This window comes from Dendropsophus ebraccatus, chromosome 1 (assembly GCF_027789765.1).
Source record: "Dendropsophus ebraccatus isolate aDenEbr1 chromosome 1, aDenEbr1.pat, whole genome shotgun sequence".
NCBI lineage: Eukaryota > Metazoa > Chordata > Amphibia > Anura > Hylidae > Dendropsophus > Dendropsophus ebraccatus.
The window spans coordinates 152,507,654-152,528,942 of record NC_091454.1 but is presented as its reverse complement, the minus strand read 5'-3'; the positions used below and the strand labels follow the sequence as shown (position 1 = coordinate 152,528,942).

General features: G+C 39.8%; 1 protein-coding gene across 11 annotated transcripts in view; it reads left to right on the top strand.

Annotated features, from left to right (window-relative positions):
* TJP1 (tight junction protein 1) overlaps positions 1 to 21,289 on the top strand; it is a 172,243-nt gene that overhangs the window by 136,736 nt on the left and 14,218 nt on the right. For 8 of the 11 annotated variants that reach the window (XM_069981955.1, XM_069981953.1, XM_069981952.1 and 5 more), the window contains exons 11-23: positions 115 to 265; positions 919 to 1,027; positions 2,741 to 2,960; positions 3,812 to 3,996; positions 4,601 to 4,696; positions 6,012 to 6,094; positions 6,994 to 7,204; positions 8,600 to 8,700; positions 9,151 to 9,501; positions 11,958 to 12,206; positions 12,756 to 13,622; positions 17,531 to 17,625; positions 18,698 to 18,922. In XM_069981955.1, the coding sequence (XP_069838056.1) occupies positions 115 to 265; positions 919 to 1,027; positions 2,741 to 2,960; positions 3,812 to 3,996; positions 4,601 to 4,696; positions 6,012 to 6,094; positions 6,994 to 7,204; positions 8,600 to 8,700; positions 9,151 to 9,501; positions 11,958 to 12,206; positions 12,756 to 13,622; positions 17,531 to 17,625; positions 18,698 to 18,922 (2,943 nt within the window). The remainder of the gene's footprint in view (positions 1 to 114; positions 266 to 918; positions 1,028 to 2,740; positions 2,961 to 3,811; positions 3,997 to 4,600; positions 4,697 to 6,011; positions 6,095 to 6,993; positions 7,205 to 8,599; positions 8,701 to 9,150; positions 9,502 to 11,957; positions 12,207 to 12,755; positions 13,623 to 17,530; positions 17,626 to 18,697; positions 18,923 to 21,289) is intronic. The other 3 variants (XM_069981992.1, XM_069982002.1, XM_069982011.1) reach the window with 1 other exon arrangement.

Below are 21,289 nucleotides of genomic sequence, written 5' to 3'. Positions count from 1 at the left end.
GAAAATAAAACTTGGCTTTTAAAAAAATAAAATAAAAATCTGTATTGTTTTTCAATGAGTGGTATATTTTATAAGTTTTATATATAATTTTTTTTTTTTTTTTTATCTTTTTAGGCCTAGCATGAAACTAGTAAAATTCAGGAAAGGAGACAGTGTAGGACTACGTCTTGCTGGTGGAAACGATGTTGGCATTTTCGTGGCAGGTGTTTTGGAAGATAGCCCAGCAGCAAAAGAAGGATTAGAAGAAGGCGATCAGATTCTTAGAGTAAGTTGCGTAGAGCTTATGTTTCAAGAACTGTGCTGGAGATTTATTCAAGGGTGCAAGCCAAAGGGACCTTAGAGGTAGCATTTTGTTTTGTAGGCATTGGCGCTACACTGTAATCAAACAATGAATACAACATGACTAAATATCTACACTTAGGGTGCATGCACACTGCGGAGTGGCGACAGATAACCTGTTCTTTCTTTGGACGGATGTAGGAATCCGCCGGTGCATAGAATAGAGTGTATAACACTGGCGGAGATGCGCCCGCCCGCATCAGTCCGCCAGCAGGCGTGAGCTGCGGAATGCATGATGGCTTATCCGTCGCCATTCCGCAGTGTCCCTGCACCCTTATAGTTGCATGAAAAGTTAAGGTTTGAGAATTTACACCAGTTTTTGGTTCACTTTGGAGTCTGATCTTTCAGCATTCGCTTTAGATGTAAGCTGTTAGAAGGCGCTCACATCTGCATCTTTTGTTAAACTGTACTACTTGATTACATTAATATGCACAGTCTTGTATATTTTTTGGATTTGATAACTTAAGTGTTAGGTATCCAATGATATCACATAAACAACCCTTAAAATAGTGGTGTTGTATTAAATAGCTTTTTTTTTTAAAGAACTGTTGTAATGCACTACTTTATTTTCTTCCTCAGGTAAACAATGTGGATTTCACGAATATCATCAGGGAGGAGGCTGTTCTTTTTCTTCTTGATTTGCCCAAAGGAGAAGAGGTCACAATTCTGGCACAGAAAAAGAAAGATGGTTTGTGTCTTTAGAATCATATATTACAGTGCCAGTAATAAAAATAATCAATGAAACAATAAAATCTTTACATTCAAGATATTTTTTTAGCTAGTATTTTGTCAGTAAAAGCTATTCATTACTTATTGCTATTGGCAACAAAGCCAGTTTTACTATTAGACAGTTTTTGATGATCGCCCCCATTGTGTGCACTTTTAGGCCATGTTTACACAACGTATAATTTGATCAAACAATGTCGTTGCATTGTTTAATTACTGTTATTACCGTTATTTAATTACTGTGGCCGATCAATTTACTTACTGTGGAATCCTGGGCCGCAGTGTATACACTCTGTATACTCTGCGACCGAGATTTCATGCGGCTGCACAGAAAACTGAAATGTCAGTTTTGTGAGCCCGCTGTTCATTGAATAGTGGCCACACGAAACTGACAGTGCAGACAATGTAAAGTGCGGCTATAGGTAATTGGAATACGGGCACACACATTCCCACATTCCAATTAAAAAGAAATAAACTTTACTGACAGCGGCCGAAGGTATAGTTAAGACTTTTGGAGTCTAGAGTTGCCATAGGATGACTATACACATAGTATAGCAGTGTGTCCACTGACAGCAGTAAGTTTTAATATAGTCTGTGCTAGTCATTATTAGTTATATAATAATTAAAAAATGTATTCTGTGTCTGTAAAATTATATATAGTCCCCCCCCACACACACACACACAGACACAATATATTTAATTATTGTATATAAATAATAATGACTGGCACAGGTTGTATTAAAACTCATACACACACACACACAAGTTAAGTGGATTATGAGTCTGGACATCTAGGCCAATATTCCCTTATTAATGGAGCGCCACCTAGTGCTGTAAGAATGTATATACGAAAAAGCTTTGACCATTTACTGGTACTGTTTTTAACCAATTATGAATTAATAAAAGTTGATTTCATTTGACCTGGTAGGAAATAGTTTAATCGCTAGATAGACATACAACTACCCAATCACCATTTATTTATTTTAAACAGGACAGTGAGCAACAAAATTCATGTATTTTACAATGATTCTTGTGTGAAATCCACATGGCATTTTCAAGATACTAATATATTGCAATTTTTATTCTTGCCACAAGAGCTAAAAATAAGCTTAGACTTCCTGTTGTGTCTGTGGCGTTAAAGGGGTAGTGCGGCGGTAAAAAATTATTCACAGAATAACACACATTACAAAGTTATACAACTTTGTAATGTATGTTATGTCTGTGAATGGCCCCCTTCCCCGTGTCCCACCACCCCCACCCGTGTACCCGGAAGTGTAGTGCATTATACATACCTGATCCGTGCCGACACGTGTCCGCCATCTTGTGCCAAACGTCACCTTCGGCAGGCCGGCCCGAGATTTCATGCTGCTGCACAGAAAACTAAAATGTCAGTTTTGTGCACCCGCTGTTCATTGAATAGTGGCCGCACGAAACTGACAGTGCAGACAATGTCAAGTCCGGCCCGAACACCTCCGATCTTGCCGAGTGCCGGCCACGTCATCAGCTGCTCAGCCGCGATTGGCTGAGTATAACTGTGCTCGGCCAAACGCGGCTCAGCGGCTGATGACGCGGCCGCGTCGTCAGCCGCTGAGTGACCCTTTTAAAAAAAATTTAAGTGACACATGCCCTTTCTCATAATCTATATTTATATTAATGTATGTTTTCTCCCTTACAGTTTACCGTCGCATTGTTGAATCAGACGTTGGTGATTCCTTTTATATCCGAACCCATTTTGAATATGAGAAGGAATCACCATACGGCCTAAGTTTCAACAAAGGAGAGGTGTTTCGAGTCGTGGATACTCTATACAATGGGAAGCTAGGATCATGGCTGGCAATTCGAATAGGTAGAAATCATAAGGAGGTGGAAAGAGGAATTATCCCAAATAAGAACAGGTAACACAAAGTTGATTTGTATGTATGTGTACACGCACACTGTAGTAAAGAAAATAGTTAGGGTAAATTGGTGTTAAATACACCTGTATCTGCATATCCCAAGATTGTAGTCCTCTTTCTGAGCTGGATACCCGTGATAAAAGGAATCCACGAACTCTGGATGCTATCCAAAATACACTTAATTCCAGCATATTCGGTACAATTCAGTTCACAGGCTGTTCACGCACCCAAGAGTCCACCTGGTGTCCTGCGGACGTTTCGGAGGTCAAGCTCCTCCTTCCTCACGTCCTTGGACACCACTTGGACATCCCTGCAAACTTATTTTAAAAGAGAAATCCCACCAAGGTTAAAAATCTCTGTGGGAACATAATAAAGAAAGTATACCCATTTATGTGCCCCGTTGCAACATTCACATCTTCCGTTTTCAGCCGCCCAATGTCATTCTCAGCCAGCAGCTGGTTACATCACGTACTCTGCTCCTCCAGCTGCAACATCACAGCTGGGCTGAGGGATTGTGGGGGCGTGGGGATGGGTAAGTATGCTCTCTTTATGTTCCTGCATCCCCCTGTCAGAGATTTTTTTAACTTTAGTGGGACTTCTCCTTTAAGTGATTTGTTCTTGCATTGCTTTTGGGATTATGTGGGATATAGACCTTGGGTAAAAGGGTGAAAAAAAAAGAATCTTGAACATATAACCATATCTAGGTCACATTTGTGAGAAAACACATTCCTAACTCCAATTTTTTAATTTTCTTATTACTTGTGATGGCATTGTCTGACTAAAGGCTCTTTAGCTGGTGATCTTTTTTCCTCCTTGTAGCTGATTTTATCTTTCTTCACAACTTTTCTTAGAGCTGAACAGCTTGCAAGTGTGCAGTACACACTCCCGAAAACCGCTGGAGGTGATCGTGCAGACTTTTGGCGCTTCCGGGGTCTCCGAAGTTCCAAGCGAAATCTCAGGAAAAGCAGAGAAGATCTCTCTGCCCAACCTGTTCAGACAAAGTTTCCTGCGTATGAAAGAGTTGTCTTACGAGAAGGTATTTTTCTTCTATATTTCTTTTGACCTTACCAAAGATAATGGTGAGGGGGATTGTAAGGACTCTCCCACCAACCAACATTTAAAAAAAACAACAACAAAAAAACTTAATAGTTGTGTGCTGCATTATTTATACCCCTAAATAGGCTGTTTAAGAAATCACTTATACCACAAAAAACAAAAGGCATCATGTAGCTGCTATATTTTCAGTTTTTACTTTGGAACTGAACCTTGTAATAGGGTGCCACTTCCTTGTTTGTAGAATCTGTTTATAAGCAGTCATCTCCAACTCCATCTCTAATATCTCCTTTACCCTCCTAGTATCAAATTGAGCCACAGTAGTGCATGCCTAACCACTGCTTCACTCACAGAACACCCCCATTCTTGTGAGGGTCTGCCACCAGACACCTATCGTCTATACATGGTAGATAAGTCTTTTTAATGGGAAAACCAAATTATGCTGCAAATAAATTAATAAATCTGACTTGTGTACATTCTGTGGCCTTAAGTATTGAAAAATGAGACTTGCTATGGTTTTCTATTGTTCTGTGTGAAAACTTGGACGTTTTGGCTGATGTGGTTTTTTTTAAATAAATGTTTTACAGCTGGATTTCTCAGGCCTGTTGTTATCTTTGGTCCTATTGCTGATGTTGCACGAGAGAAGTTGGCAAGAGAGGAGCCAGATATCTATGAGGTTGCAAGTAAGTTTTTTGCACACACTCTTATCATTTGATAAGCGCACTTACATTGATAAAAGTCCAGACCATAACAGAGCAGAAATGTTTCTATTGGACTTAGGTTTTTATTAGACTCTCCTGCCTGACCTGACATTGGGCATAGAGGAGACAAAACTTGGTGCTAGGCCATGGAGGAACACTACATTTTTCTTGGTCTGTGGAGTACATCATATTTGCTCACTACAAATAAAATCTGGTTTAACTTAACCATCAAATAATGAAAACTATTGCTGGTTGGCTTGAGAGCTAATATGCATTTATATGAAATTTACTAGTGTTATGGCTTCACCACATTTCTTTTTAACAAAGTAAAGCAAAACCACATATATTTTTTATTTTTCTCTATCCTCCCCATTTGAAATCTTTGACTTTTAAGGCTGTGTTTTTCCATGCATTTTTGCGACGGCTTTGGCGAAATTGCTGCAAAATGGTGCTGCTTTACCGCAATTGCACAAATCATTGTACACAGCCTAACAGAAATATTTCATTGTTTTCTTTTACCCCCTTCCCCCTAGAAGCATTTTGGGCCTTTTTTACAAGTTTTCTTTGTAAATAAATGTAAAAGCATTTTACATTGATTATAGAATAAATGAATGTATTTGCAAAAAGATTTATACTGTGGATCCCTACAAGTATAACTATTTGAGATAGCAATAACCCCCTTAGCACTTGAATTTGGTAGCATGTTACTACAGTATGGCCTGTTTTCATACATCCACAGCAGGAATCCAATGATTAGCCTTAGATTTCTGCTGTGGAGATGTATGTTGAATTTTAATATGAGGTGTGAACATACCGTAACATATTTTCTAAGTATAGAACCTCCTTTTTAGTAGCTTTTCATAAAGCACAGCTTAATCCTGGCAGTGCTTTGGCTTATGGGACTCTTGCTTTGGAGAAAAGAATGAATTGCAAAGGAAAGTGAATCTAGTGCATTCTTTCACACAGTTAAGATTTGTTCTAAGTATGTGTCAGTGATGCATAAAAGCCTCCCATTTGTTCCTATTTCTGTTCTATTTGCAAGGATCCCCAGCCTGTCATAGACAGTTGGCTCTGCTTACAGTATTTGTGATTAAGAGGCAGTCTTGCAGGAGAAACTCTGTGCCAAATCGTCCTATTACCTTGCTTTTAAAAATGTCCCAAAAAAAACCCTCTCAAATTATAGTTTTCTCTCGGTAATGACTCTTTAGATTTCATTCCGTGCAGAAATTGCTGATGTCAGGAATTTTGTCTTTTCTTTTAAACTTTGGGTTTGTGTAATGAACATGTTTGTCTGCAGGAAGTGAACCAAGAGATGCAGGTACTGACCAGCGGAGCTCGGGGATCATTCGTCTTCATACAATCAAGCAGATTATTGACAGGGTGAGTGATTTATGCAGTAAGATGATTTGAGAGAATTGCTGTGCTGGTCATCTTTTACATATAGCAGACAGTTTGACTAGCATCTATGGAAGATTGATGCATGCTGATTAAGCACTAGAAGGTAAGCTTTTGATTAAGTTGCTTAACTAATGTCATATCGAAATGGAATTGTTTCTTTTTGTAGTCTTCACACGTAATTACATAGGCTGTTTGCATATATACACCAATGAACTATAACATAAAAACCATCGATTGTCAATGGTAGGATATTTTGGGTAGCAGATGAACTTTTAGTTGATGTGTTAGAAGCAAGAAAACGAGCAAGTGTAAGGATCTGAGGAACAGTGTCCAATAACCTTATTAAAGATAAACGGCACACATTGATGTAAGCGGCTGTACTAAAAACTGCACATTTCAACTCCCTTACACACACACACACACACACACACACACACACTCACTCACTCACTCACTCACTCACTCACTCACTCACTCATACATATGTGGTTCACATTTGATTTTACCTTCTTTACTTCCTGACATCACCCCCTTTTTAATGTTCAGACTGCATTGGTCAGAGGAAGGAGTGGGGAGGTGACTGCGCTGCAGCACAATCCTATTCCTGCTCTGTGTCAGTGTGAAGAGACGTGCCCCATAGACTCCTATTATAACTGCCCTATTACACCAAACGACTACTCGCCGTTCCAGCCCATAATCATTTTGTGTAATAGTTCATGTTAAAAGTCAAGGATTAGCCAGCATTCACAATGTCTGCTGATCCTAGTCTTTTATGTTTTAAGAAAACTATAGCAACGGTTCGCTGCATGTCTCTCTGCATATAATTTTGCCTTCTGTGTAAGGATTTCTCATTGTTTTTCAAATGATGTTGTTTTCTTTAGGATAAACATGCACTCCTTGATGTGACTCCCAATGCTGTAGACCGCCTGAACTATGCACAGTGGTATCCAATAGTTGTGTTCCTTAACCCTGATTCCAAACAGGGTGTGAAAACTATGCGAACGAGGTTGTGCCCAGAATCTCGCAAAAGTGCCAGAAAACTTTTCGAACGTTCACATAAACTACGCAAAAATAATCACCATCTTTTTACAAGTAAGTGACAAATAATAAAATAGATTGTGATCTTTGACATCATTTGAAGTCTTGTATCGATGTTGTTGCTGATTTTCTGTTCATTAACCATACATTAATAGCTCAGTGATTCTTAGATGCCAGTTGCTGTTGGCAGTAAACCTGGAATTGTTGATAAAACTAAACAGAAGCCAATCTTTCCCACACCAGTCTGCAAGAATTTCTGCACACAGGAGATAGCTTGCCGCTGATTGCTTCATTTTCCGCTGGTGACCAGCTGAACTTACAGGGCTAGACAGTCTTTGTGTCTTAATACTGACAGGGCAGTAGTGTCATACTCCTCCAGGCAGTTGTCTTGCAGCCAGGACATTGAGGAGGATGGACACAGCTGAGCTCCTGGGAGACAGAGATGATTTTTCACTTTTCTTTTTTTAGTGCAGTATGAGACAATTTAGGATGAAATAAATAACGATGAAAAAGGGAGGATGCCTAGCATTACTAATCATTGATTACATCTGGCTATTTGCCTCTATGGTTGTAGTATGGAGCAAACTCCATTCCACTTTATGTAGCTCTTGCTTCTTCAGGTGGAAATCCTTTTTCTCCTTTTTGCCTCTAGTGTTAAGGTAGTGTCTAAATCCCATCGTACAGGTAACTCGCTGGAGGTGCTCGCACAGCTCTCTGGGCAAGCCCCGGATGGATTTCATTGGCTGCTCCACTCCAGGCTTCCTAGCAGCCAAAATCGGACCCTGTCAGACACCCAACCGTAATCCGAGCGTTAAGTTTTAGGATTGGGGGTCGTCTTAGGGTTACTACCAAAATATTACTTAAAGGGATCCTGTTGTGGCGGACGCGGGCACAGAACCCGCCCGACCCCACGGTGCAGCCCCCGGATACTTACACTTTCTGGCGAGTCCCGCTCCTGGAGCCGGTCCCGGGACGAAGATATCAGCGCCTGAAGCCGTGCGTGCGTGCTGCAGAGGTGAGTCCGATGCCCATAGAGAATGACTGCTCTATTCATTCTCTATGAGCATCGGACTCATCTCAGGTAATTAGCATATAGCACACGCACGGCTTCGGGCGCTGATATCTTTGTCCCGGGACTGGTTCCAGGAGCGGGACTCGCCGGAAAGGGTAAGTATCCGGGGGCTGCATCGGGGGGTCCGGCGGGCTCTGGGACAGGTTCCCTTTAACTTTCCCCTGCCCACACAACAACCCTAACCCTCGGGATTGGTGCTAATCAGGAAGGTTAAGGTTGGGGTTCTGGGGAGGGTTAGAACATGACAAATCAGTGGGGCGTAACCGATTAGGGTCCAAATCATAGGATTTAAACACTAACCTAGTGTTAGTTTTTTGTGTGCTGATTTTTATCATGAGATGACTGCTAAGTAATCTGATATCTATTTTTTTTTCTAGCTACCATTAATTTAAATTCTATGAATGATGGTTGGTACGGAGCATTGAAGGAAGCTGTTCAGCAACAACAGAACCAGCTGGTTTGGGTCTCTGAGGGCAAAGTAAGACTTATTCCAGTTTTTTTAATATATTAGTGCATGAGTTTGTGGCAATGTTTTCAGCATACTCACTAGAATGCAGTGCCTGGAATTCACTCTACAGAAGCTGCAAATGTATGAATCTGCTAAAATTGCCTTTGATTTAGATGACATGCACATTACAACTGATACATTTTAGTGTATATTAGTAAGCCAGCATTCCTTCTCCTGTTTTGTATATCAAATTAACATCGTAATGCATCGATGTCCCACAGAACACGTGAGAATAATGAAAATGTAACTTTCTACAGTTTACAGTATTTAGTATACAAAATTTACATTAGCTGAGAAATGCTAAAGGATTTGGTAAAGAATCAATTAAATGTATACACTGAATAAAAATCCTGGACTTCTCCGGCAAAATTCCAGAGCTCGAATTACTAACCTGGTCTAACTTGGCTTCATTCGGTGCAGGCAGAAGGTGGCACAGATGATGATCTTGATTTGCATGACGACCGTCTATCCTACTTGTCAGCACCAGGTAGTGAATACTCAATGTATAGCACTGATAGCAGGCACACCTCAGATTATGAAGATACTGACACAGAAGGAGGGGCATACACTGACCAGGACCTGGATGAGACCCTTAATGATGAGGCTGGAACACCACCAGAGTCTGCCATTACACGCTCATCTGAACCTGTCCGTGATGACACATCAGGGATACATCATCAAGACAACCAAGCTTACCCATCATATCCACCACAGCCACAGCCAATTGTCAGAACAGATTCTCCAGGATATAAAAATGTACCTTCACAACAGGTAAGTTTCATTGACCACTTTATGCATGTCAACTTTTATAGTAATTTTTCAAGTTTTTAGATGATTTCCGTAGTTGTATTTTTCTTTTCTTGTTTTATTTTGCTAGGAGTCTTAAATGCTTACAGGTCTATTTCATTGAAAATCCCTGCAGGCTGGCTATCATAGGTTCTTAGTTTTGAATAGCTTTTAGTATTTGTATTTTTTTTTAATGTTTGGCTTATAAAGTATAAAGAGCGTTAAAATATAGTCCATAATTCTTAATACTAAAGTTTTGAATATTTCTGCCCAATGTATTGAGTGCAATGGTGTTTATTCATTATTAAAAGTTTTGTATATATTATGTATAATTGCTTAAGTTAAAGCACTTGCCTACTTTTACTATTGGAATGTAATGTAGCTTTGAGTTTTTATAGTCTATTCTATATTGGATTCTATATTAAATTTCCACTGGCGAAAGGGAGGTGGGGATTGTTCATTCTAGGTATTGGTGGTGATTTTAGTCCCCAGACTGAGCAAAAGTTTTGACTTGTCACTTACAGTGACACATGTTTTGTGAAAAGGTAATGCAATGTTAAGCCAAATTTCACGGGCCCAAGTCCTGACCCGACTTTGGTGCCCCAAACTAACAACATCCTACAGAGCTCTAATACTGCTAACTCTAGTCATTGTGGCTGTAATACAGGTATAGGTGTGCGCCCATTTTAATCACCCCCCTTGATCTCAGCCATAGCGCTGGATGAGCAGGACTTCCCTAATGTTTAGACACAAGCAATGCCATAACAATGCAGGATTTTTGAATAACAGCTATGAAAATCTTGTGATTTTATTTCTAAATCTCCTATTTAAATGTGATAATGTGATCTGCTCCAGGCCTCACAGTTTGGCTACTTCCCAATATCAGCCCAGTGTCTGGTCTTTGTCTTGGACAACCAATCACAACTCTCTTTTTTTTTTTGAGTAATGAAAACTTACTTCTGATTGGTTGCTGTCTGTTTGTGACAACAAACATGTTTGTTGGACAGATTAACAAATCTGGGCTATAGAGTTAATACTTTTTACGCACAAGTAAGCATTGTGTGCCCTGGTCAGCCTGTACATGCAGTCTGTCTATTGCATGTAAAGTCCGGTAAGCCACATATAGACTCAGCATGTAGTGGCCAACCTGTATACTGACTGAAGCATAGCAGGAGTATATGCCCTAATTCCTAATTCTATTGTGGTAAGTTTCTAGTCACAGGTAGTTAGAATATAGCAGGCAGGAATGACTCTGGGACTAGTTTGCCGTGTCTGTTGTCTCAGAGTGGACAGCAGAATACAATTCACAAAAGATGGCATGGGGCCCTGTTGCATGGCCTGACGTGAAGCTACAAATGTGTGCCAATCTTGCTGATAAAAGACTGAATCAGCTGGGCTGCTTAAATAGGCGCCTAATGGTTTGTGGTGCCCTTTACTGTCGTCATAGTTAGTTGCACATTTCTGTGTACACAGGAAGATGTGCATCCCACTACCGATTTTATGGGCTGCACAAAAGGTCCGTTCTGCTGATGAACAACCATTTTCTAAATTTGTTGACCGGCTCTTTTACACATGCCATGTACCATAAATTAGCATGTCTGCCAACCGATAATTGGCCCAGGTAAAAGAGCCTATAGCAGTCAGTGGATTGCGAGACTTCCTCCACTGTCTATTGCCAGATTACAGGTGTTGTAATCTGCGCCTATATTCAGCACCAGGTAAGTGGCTGTGGGGAATCCACATTCCCTTTTTTGGCTACTTTTTATACATTAGCCTGATCATGTCTACTACTATGTTTTCCTTTTAAAGTGTACCTGTCATTATAACTTATAAAATCTAAATCAACAGTAGATGTGTTATAAATAAAGTTTGCAATACACATTCATTTTTTTATTTTTTTTTTGTTATGCTGTAAAACAAAGTTGAACTCCCCAGAAAACCAGATCCAGTCTCCTGAAGGCAGATTTTCTGACAGACTAAACACAGGAATTGTGGCCAGTACAGAGTCACTGCTCTGTGTGTGTCCATAGGTCACATGACCGCCTTCTCTCTGTGAGTGCTCAGATGGCCTGGGAAACACTGGACTTTCTGTTTTCTGACTGTTTCCTGTTTTTTGAGGGAACAAAAAGTCAAAAAACATGAAGTGCTGTGTTTTCCATGATAACTTAAAAAAAATATAATGTATATTGCAAACTTGCTTCATATCATAACTATGTTTGTTTTAGATTTTGAAACTTATAACGACAGGTACACTTTAAGAAATTTATTTTCTGTATAGAAGTGTAACCATTCCATAAAATTAACCGAAGACAAACTGAGCATGACTTTAAATTTAAAAGGGAAGCACTTATGTGAACTCTACCTTTTAAGACAGTGTTTTGTTTTTTGTAGTTTTTGTTTTTCTTTTGAAAGTGAAAAAAATTATTTTACACACTCCACAGAAAGCAGATGCCTTACCTGCTGCCCCTTACCTTTCTCTGCCGTCTGATACAAACACTACAACTTCAACTGCTGCTGTAAATCCTAATGTAAACCTAAGTAATGTCAGATTGGAGGATCCCAACCCTGCCCCCTACAGCTCTTACCAAGCACAAGCTGGCCCAATGAGATCACCTAACACTGAGGCAGCTCACATAATGCTAAGAGACCAAGAGCCTTCGTCTTTACCTGTCCACATAGATCCTGCAAAGGTACCAGTACTACATTGTTGCACTAGTCTGTTCTACTTCCAGTCATACTTGCATCCAAGATTCTCTTTCTTTAACACTTTCCTCTTAAACCTTGACATACTGGAGGTACTGGAAAAGCGTCTTTGTTGATCCAGTACTTGCAGTAGTAAAGGTAGATAATAAATTAGATTGGAGATTTGAAGCAGTTTACTAGGCTGCATCTAAATCACTGGAATTTAATACGCTTGCCTTTTCCCTGCATGGCTTTTTTTTAGTACTGCATGCCCACCCTTTCTATTTTCTTAACCTATTCTTTTTTTGAAAAAAAAAAATAAATATATATATATTTTTTTTGCACTTATAGGTTCACTATACTTTTCATGTTTTAACATGTTCAATAGCTGGAACATGTTTCTCGGTTTATTTTCAGTCACCTGCACTGCATCATGCTTTTCCTAGAAGCTTGAGAATACTGCATGAAAGCTTCCATCTTGTGGCTGTAAAAGGGAATTGAAGATTTTTTTTCTTCCCATCCTTATGTGCTGTCTACTTTTCATTTTATCTCTACAGGTATACAGAAAAGAGCCATATCCTATGGAAGAGAATCCTAGGCATAACTACTTGATAAAACAACAAGTAATCGGCCATCAGAGACCAGAGAAAGACACCAACCTGAGCTTTGATGCCCTGCCATCCTATGCAGAGAAAGCAATGAACAGAGAATATGATCCATCTTACAGATACGATCCTTCTTCAGATTATGTGGATCAGTTCTCACACAGCTATGACCCACGAAGTGATGATCATGTGCCTACTTACGACGAGCAGTGGGGTTATTACGACGAAAAGCAGTCCTCATATCCACAAAGGCCACAGTTTGATAGTAAGCTTAGGGACTTTAGTGTTAGGCAGCATTCAGACGAAAGTCTTGAGCGCAGCTATTTTCCACAGCAACCTCGTTTCGAGGAGCCACCTCCTGTTGCCTATGACAATCGACCTCGTCCTTCTCAAAATTTTAAAGGACCCCCGATACATTATGAAGATCCCCCTTCATCAGAATTCGACATGCCTGTCCGTTACAAGCCAGAGCCTCAAACCTTTCCTTCTGTGCCCACTTCTCGGCCTGCTGAAACAAAACCATATTTTGATCAGCAACCAAGGGGTTATGAACATAGTCCTTCCCAGGGATTTAATACGAAGCAAGGACAATATGATCTTTCTCCTAGAGTAGAAAACATGCCACCTTCAGCACAGTTAAAGTCAGACCTTCTGCCGAACAGTAACAAACCTTTACCTCCACCAGCTGCTGTAAGTGAAGACGATGATGACCCAGCCATGAAACCACAGTCTGTGCTTACCAGAGTTAAGATGTTTGAAAATAAAAGAGCCATCCAAGGGGATAAAACAAAGGATGTGAATGATTTATCAGCTTTAAAGGTACTGCCATAGCAACACTTTTGGCACATGTTGATTTGGTTTAATAGATATTTTTATTTTCTTTATCTCAAACTACATTTGTCACCAGTTATTGTGGACTGGGTTTTGTTTGGGGTTCCTTCCTTCAATTTTTACCAGCAGAAGCATTCTGCCCTTTGGAGGAAATGGCACTGACCCAAAAATGCAGTAAACCCAGATCCAATGCATGTAGACTAGTCACTATTGCACTATAGACCTTCACATCTGGTCGCAGCATGCATATAGTAAAAAGATCCAGCAAACCGCTGTGTCTCAATCTAGCTTTAGCTTAAAGGAGACCTGTCACCCCCCGTGCCGGGGTGACAGGCTCCCGAGCCCCCTATACTCACGTGATCCCGCCGGGAGAGTCAGATGCCCATAGAGAATGAATGGGGAGTCCGATGCTCCGTCATTCTCTATGGGCATCAGACTCTCCTGTCAGCGCACGCGCCGGGCTTCGGGTGCTCATATCTCCGTGACCCGACTGGCTCAGGAAGCGGGACCCAGCGGGATCACGTGAGCATAGGGGGCTCTAACGGGGGGTCGGGAGCCTGTACCGGCACGGGGGGTGACAGGTCCTCTTTAATGTATTTCCTTGTGTACATATTGGTGACATTTTTTCTCTTTAAAGCCAATAAGTCTAAAAGCTACAACTCCATTTGAGAGAAAGGGACCCCTGTCCTCTTCATCCTGGGGGTATCCGCAGTCAAATCCCCACAGATCAGCTACTTTTTACCTTCCCAGTGTTGGGTTATAATGTTGGGATAAGGCTTTTAAGAATGATTCCAGCTTCTATTGCGGTCTGTAGAGCATAGGTTGCATAGGGCACCATGAAGCCTCAAGATAGATTAAATTGCACGTGTTTGAGTGCAGGTGGCTGCGAAATCCTGTTGTTAATTTGAGATATTTGGAAGAATTAAAGGGAAGCAGACACTAGATTTATGCTCCCTACCTGTGGGCGGTATAAATCTGGTGACAGGAACCCTAAGTAGCATGATATATTAGTTTTCTTTTTAGTTGCTGTTCATATCAGAAAATCACTGTTAATCACTGAAGTCTTACTGAGCAGGCTTGCGCTTAGTAGTTAGCAATCTTTATCAGCTGCTACCAGGTTTGGGACTGCAGGTCATAAATATCGCGGACTACTTAGTGCACGCTCACTCAGTAGTCCGAGGTGATTAACACCAATTTACAGTGCTTACAAAGAAAAGTAATATTCTACAGAGGGTCCCAGGTGCCAGGTTTATACCGAGGTTAGGTAGGGCAGCATGTACCTGGTGACTGATTCCCTTTAACCTCTTAACGACATGTGATGTATATTTACGTCATGATGTCGCTACCCATGTTCAGAGAGGGGTTCAGACCCCGCTCTGAACCACCGCGCTTCCAACTGCTGATAGCTGACTGCGGGAGTGAGCTGATCGCTGCACCCAGCCAATTAACTATTTAAATTCAGCTGTCAATACGGACAGCTGCATTTAAATGGTACTAAAGTCAAAAGTCAGCACCCCAATAATGCTGATACCGGCTCGGGACTCTATTACAAAGTGCTCCAGCAGCCAAAGTATTGAGAAATGATCTCATGGATTAGTGCTGTACATATATACTGCATTGATCTCTGAGAGATCAGTGCTGTGATTTGAGAAGTCCCCCAGGGGAACTTCAATTTACTGTATTAAAAATAAAAAATTTAGTAATTAAAAAAAATCACCCGATTAATAAAAGTTAAAATCACTCCCTTTTCCCATCTTATAAATAAAAATAAATGAACAAACATATTTGATATTGCTGCGTGCAGAATGAACTATTAAATTATAGCATTCCTGATCTTGCATGGTAAACGGCGTAAGTGCAAAATAATTTTTTTGGTCACGCCACATCTGGAAAAATTGTAATCATCAAAAAGTCACATATAAGCAAGCAAGCAACCCATAGAGAGTACAGATCATGGAGCAAAAAGTGACACCTCACCTGGCCCCATAAAGCAAAAAAAATAAATAAAGGCGTTATAAGGATGGTAATAGAGCAGTGTTAAGAACATTATACAGGTATACAAGTTTTATATCATATTTAGAGATCAGCGAACCTCAAGCATGCTCGAGTCGATCCGAACCCGAACTTTCGGCATTTGATTAGCGGTGGCTGCTGAACTTGGATAAAGCTCTAAGGCTATGTGGAAATCATGGATATAGTCATTGGCTGTATCCATGTTTTCCAGACAACCTTAGAGCTTTATCCAAGTGCAGCAGCCCCAGCTAATCAAATACAGAACGGTCGGATCAACTCGAACCCGAACCCGGTTCGCTCATCTCTAATCATATTGACTTGAGGAACATAGGTAACATGTCGGTTTTATGGCAAATGACATAAACACGTTTCGTTTTTCAATTTCACAAATATTATTTTTCCGGTGCTCATGTGGGTCTGTAGGTGAAAAAGCGCTATGGCCTTTTAAACATCAGGAGGTAAAAACAAAAGTGCAAAAGCGAAATCTGTTACATCCTTAACCCCTTAAGGTCAAAGCCAATTTATTTTTTTTTTGCGCTTTTGCTTTATGCGCTTTTGCCCTTTATGTTTAAAAGTCCATAGCACTTGCGTTTTTTCACCTAGAGACTTATATGAGCACTTATTTTTTGCAAAACCAATTGTACTTTGCAATGACAGGCTTTATTTTTCCATAAAATATGCTGCAAAACCGGGAAAGAATCATTTGCGCTGTCAAATTGGAATAAAAAGAACAAATTTGTTTTGATTTCGGGGAGTATTGCATTTACGCCGTTCGCCCTATGGTAAAACTGACTTGTTATGCATGTTCCTCAAGTTGTTACGATTACAACGATATGTAACATGTATAACTTTTATATTATGTGATGGCTTTTAAAAAATTCAAACCATTGTTAACAAATATACGTTCCTTAAAATCGCTCTATTCCCAGGCTTATAGCGCTTTTATCCTTTGGTTTATGGGGCTGAATGAGGTGTCATTTTTTTGCGCCATGATGTCTTCTTTCTATCGGTACCTTGATTGCGCATATACGACTTAAAAATGCACAATTTAGCACTTTGGAATTTTTTGGCGCAGACGCCGTTTACCGTGCGCAATCAGGAATGGGATAATTTAATAGTTCGGGCGATTACGTGCGCGGCGATAGCAAATATGTTTATTTATTTGTTTAATTATTAATTTAGATTTATAAAATGGGAAAAGGGGGGTGATTTGGACTTTTAATAGGGGAGGGGATTTTTTTAGTAATAAAAACACTTTTTAACTTTTTTTTTTTTTTTACATCAACTAGAAGTACCCCTGGGGGACTTGTATATCCACAGCAATGATCTCTCATAGAGATCAATGCTGTGTATATACACAGCAAAGATCGATTAGATCGGTCATAGATTGCTATGGCCTGCTGCAGGCTATAGCAATCTATTGCCGAGCCGGGATCACCGTCAGTGCGATGCTGAGTGCCGGCCCGGCCAGAAGAACGGCGGGACCCCGCTCTGAACACCCCCGCATCACTGACGTACCAGGTACGTCATGGGTCGCTAAGGGGTTAAAGGTGGTGGAGTATATGGTCACGTAGACTGCAGTGTATTTGTCAGTACACAGCTTACCAGGCCAGAGAGTAAACCAATTTTTGAGAAAAGTAATAAAAAATTTATAGCTGCTAAAACAAAGTGAATAAATTATGTAATATACTACGTACGTTCCCATGTTCAATCACTGCTTTTATTATTGATTACTGGTTCAGTCTGACAAAATAAGATAAACTGAACACAACATTTGTTCCACATGACTGACAGTATAGCTGTTTTTTTACCTTTGTCTAACTTTTTTTTAATAAGAACGTTACCGATATTACAGTATGATTTATCATTTTTATATTTTTAAGGCCCCTGAGGTTGCACCCAAACCAATAACTGTTCCGGTTACTGCATCTAAAGCCGTGCCACTGCCTCATTATGATCCAGAAAAAGCAACATATAGGTAAGAGAATGTTTGTTTTTATTTTACTTTTTGTGATTTTTCTAATTTATAAATTTTGTTTGAGTAATGTTTTAAGAGTTTACATTTATGGAAACTTAATAGAAAGTGAACTTTTAAAAATGTTTGTCTTTATGCTAAAACTACAACCTCTGCTTTGGCCAGTCAGGCTTCAGGCTGTAATTCTATATTTTGGGACTCAATTTGGGGTCCTATTTTGGGTTGAGACTTGATTTAGGCCTATTTTGCAGCCAAAAAAATTCAAAACTAAAAAAGTGTGAAAGTATTTTTTAGATGTTTGTTGCTTGGGAAAAAATGTGCTATAAAGTATGGGGGGGATCTGTACATGTAAGTCCAAGCAGAACCCTTTTTCCCTTCAGAATGCCCAGGGAAGGGGTGAGTGAAAAATAACATTGTACTCTATGGAGAGAAAAATAGACGTGGCAGCACATCCACAATGATTATGACTGACCATCTGCTTTTGAGCACCATATACTACTAACATCAGGAGTTACATTTTGATCAAAAAGCGTAAGCCCACACCATGACAAGGTTCCTGACAAAGTAATGGGTCCCTAACTTAAAAATAAAGCAGCCCTATGTGACACCCAGTACCATGTGGTGACCAGAACAGGATGAAGAAAGCAACTCTGTACACAGTGTGGTGTTCCCAGGGCTATTTAGTTGTTGTACAAGTGCTTTTAGGCTTTAATTCCTCTGCATTTGTGTTTTTCTGCTTATGTTATTGTATCCCATGTGATTTACAAGATATCTGGAAGGCTCATTTAGCAGGTAATTTCATGAATAACGTCTACAACATTACTAAACTACTTGATGTTGTCTAGATGGCCCGGCCTGCAGTGCTGGTTATTTGCATAGCTATGCTTGGCATGTTAAGAGCCTGACAAACAAAATTCTTTTTTTTTTTTTTTTTTTTTTTTAAATGTGTCTACTGATTATATATATATATATATATATATATTATACACATACATACACAAGTGCTGATGTGAATTTATGAAGTTGTGTGGTAAGCAGTTTCTTGCAAATACTATTTATTACTGCTTTTCTTAAGAGTACCTGAACCTCAAAAACCTCAAATGAAGCCACCAGAGGACATTGTACGTTCTAATAACTATGATCCCGAGGAAGATGAAGAGTACTACCGGAAGCAGTTGTCGTACTTTGACCGTAGAAGCTTTGAAAAACCCACTCCACCTCTGTCTGCAAACATCCTTCCCGAGCCTGCTAAACCTGGACAATCTCAGAGCCAACTTAGCTTTAACAGCTACCCTTCCAAGTACGTTTTGACATGCTGCACTTGTCTCTCTGTGACCTCTTCATTGCACCTACATCCTGACCCTTTGCAGTGAAAGACATAGCACTTCATGTGTGAAAGCTGTACTTGTGACTTTGTCCTGACTTCATGTGTGCTGGGAAGTTGGGGCTTTCTGTAAGGTCTTGTGATGTCACGAGTCTGTAATAAAATCATACACTGCAGGTGTATAGACACAATACAGTTCTTTAGGCACAAGATATCCTATACCACCAATTGGCTAATGAATAATATATATAATCAGATGCAATACCCGTTGGCCAATCTATAATATGTATGTTAAGGACAATTTCCTGTTATGCCAAGTTAAAGCAATAGGTTGCTATGTCTTAAATGAACGTGACTGCAGAACCTAATAGTGTCCATATATATAATCTGTAGAAGTCTCTGTAATACATTATACACTGCAGTGTATGTTCATATACCCTGCTAGACTAACTCTAACTCTATTATTGCTTAAGTGCGGGGGCTATAAGATTAACTGTGAACCTGTAACCAGAATAACCCTTTCCGAATACTGGGGGGGCGGCTTCTTTTACAGGCTGGATTTTACATTTCTATAATGGCTGTATATTTAATTTACCCGTATAGCAGGTTAGCTTTAACACTTTCATTCCCATGGCTATTGACTTCATGTTCTTAAGGCCGAACCGAAAGGAACGTTGGACTTTGGCTGATGAGATAACTACATAACTTTGCCCACTCTGACATGCATCTTAACAGCATGGCGTCTACTTCCCTATAAACAACCTTTAAAGGACATTTCTTTATGTTTCAGGGACTGTCAGGCTGCATACTATACATTTTTACATTTACCTTGGTGAATTAAATGCTGAGTGCAGACAATTGTGGTGTGCCTAAGATTGATTGTAACACCCTTACTAAAGTCTGATATGTTATACAGCAACTTGGCTTTCTGGTACATATTTACTGTGTTTTTTTAGTTTTGCGCCCTAAGGAGCAGCACCAGCATCAATAACTTTTATTATTTCAGTAACCACAGGGTATGATAGCAGTGAGGCTTAGTTCATTTTCATTTAATATGGAATATCTGTACTGCAAGCCATTTGTTTTCTTCTCGGAATCTAAAATGCAGTGTGGTCTGAAAGTATCTGCAAGTTTGTCTGCTTTTGTCACATTGTATCTAATTGTATTGTGCGCTTTAGGAAGTGGAAATGAATTTGTTTTTTGCTTTTATGATTTATCTTCACACAAATCACCTTCCACATTAGTGTTGATCTCCCTGTATTCAGTGGTGGGTGGTGTTTGTTTATATATAGATGGCCATTTAGATCCAGTTTCCCTGTGATAAACACCTGAGTGTTTGTTCTGCCCATAACTGTATATCTCACCTCCACCATTTCACTAAGGAGAAGGGAATAAGAACACATGGTAAAATTTTGCATGTGTGGCCCTTCTTTCAGAAGTGAGCTGAAGTCCTAGACGTTATATAGTCAGCCCATACCACTGAGATTGACTTACGTAATTTTTCTAGGCAGCGTTCAGACAGAACGCGCTGTAATAAAAATCTGTACTGCTGAAGTGTTCTTTAGGCTTGAACATTCAAGCACTGAAAACTTGGAAGTAACCTATTAAAGGGGACGGTCACCTTCCCTAAAGCTTGCTTCACCATCCTTGCTTGTTTGAGTATAAGGAGAGATCTATGAAGCAATGCTGGTTAGGCAGGGTTAGGCTGCTGGGGACCATTCCAATGGTTCAGGCAGCATTAAAAGTGTTGACATGTTTACTTGGAAGAAATTTCCAATAGTTCTTTAAGTGGAATAGTTGCTGACAATGGCTTAAGGCCCTGAGACATTGAGTGTAAGACTAGCGCTGCTTGCAATGCTTTTCTTTCCCCCAAAATGAAGAAAACTGAATTCATGAGGTCAGTGTTAACAGTCCTGTTTTGCATTGTCCCCTGCTTTTGGTATGTTTCCGTCCAGTGTTATGACTAGGCCAAAGTTAGGTTTTCACCAGAGTGACGAAGAGCCACATGGCCCACTTTGCTCTTGTAGGATATTTTGTCAGTACATTGGACCATAGGATACTGATGGTGGGAGACCACTTTGTGAATTTGAAGGGTAAGTTTTATTTTATTTTTTTGTTTTTTCTTACGAAACACTTCCGGACTGTCCCTTTTTAAATGATAGATGGATTCTGTAAAATGGTTATATTAAGAATATAAGAAGTTATTTCTCTTTCTAGGTTGAGCTTTTTCAATTTAGAATCTACAACAATATAAAAGTTTAAACTTAGAATGTCATTAGTTTCAATAAATACTACATGATACCAATCAGTTCTGACTAAACCATTCACAATGATAAAACCTGA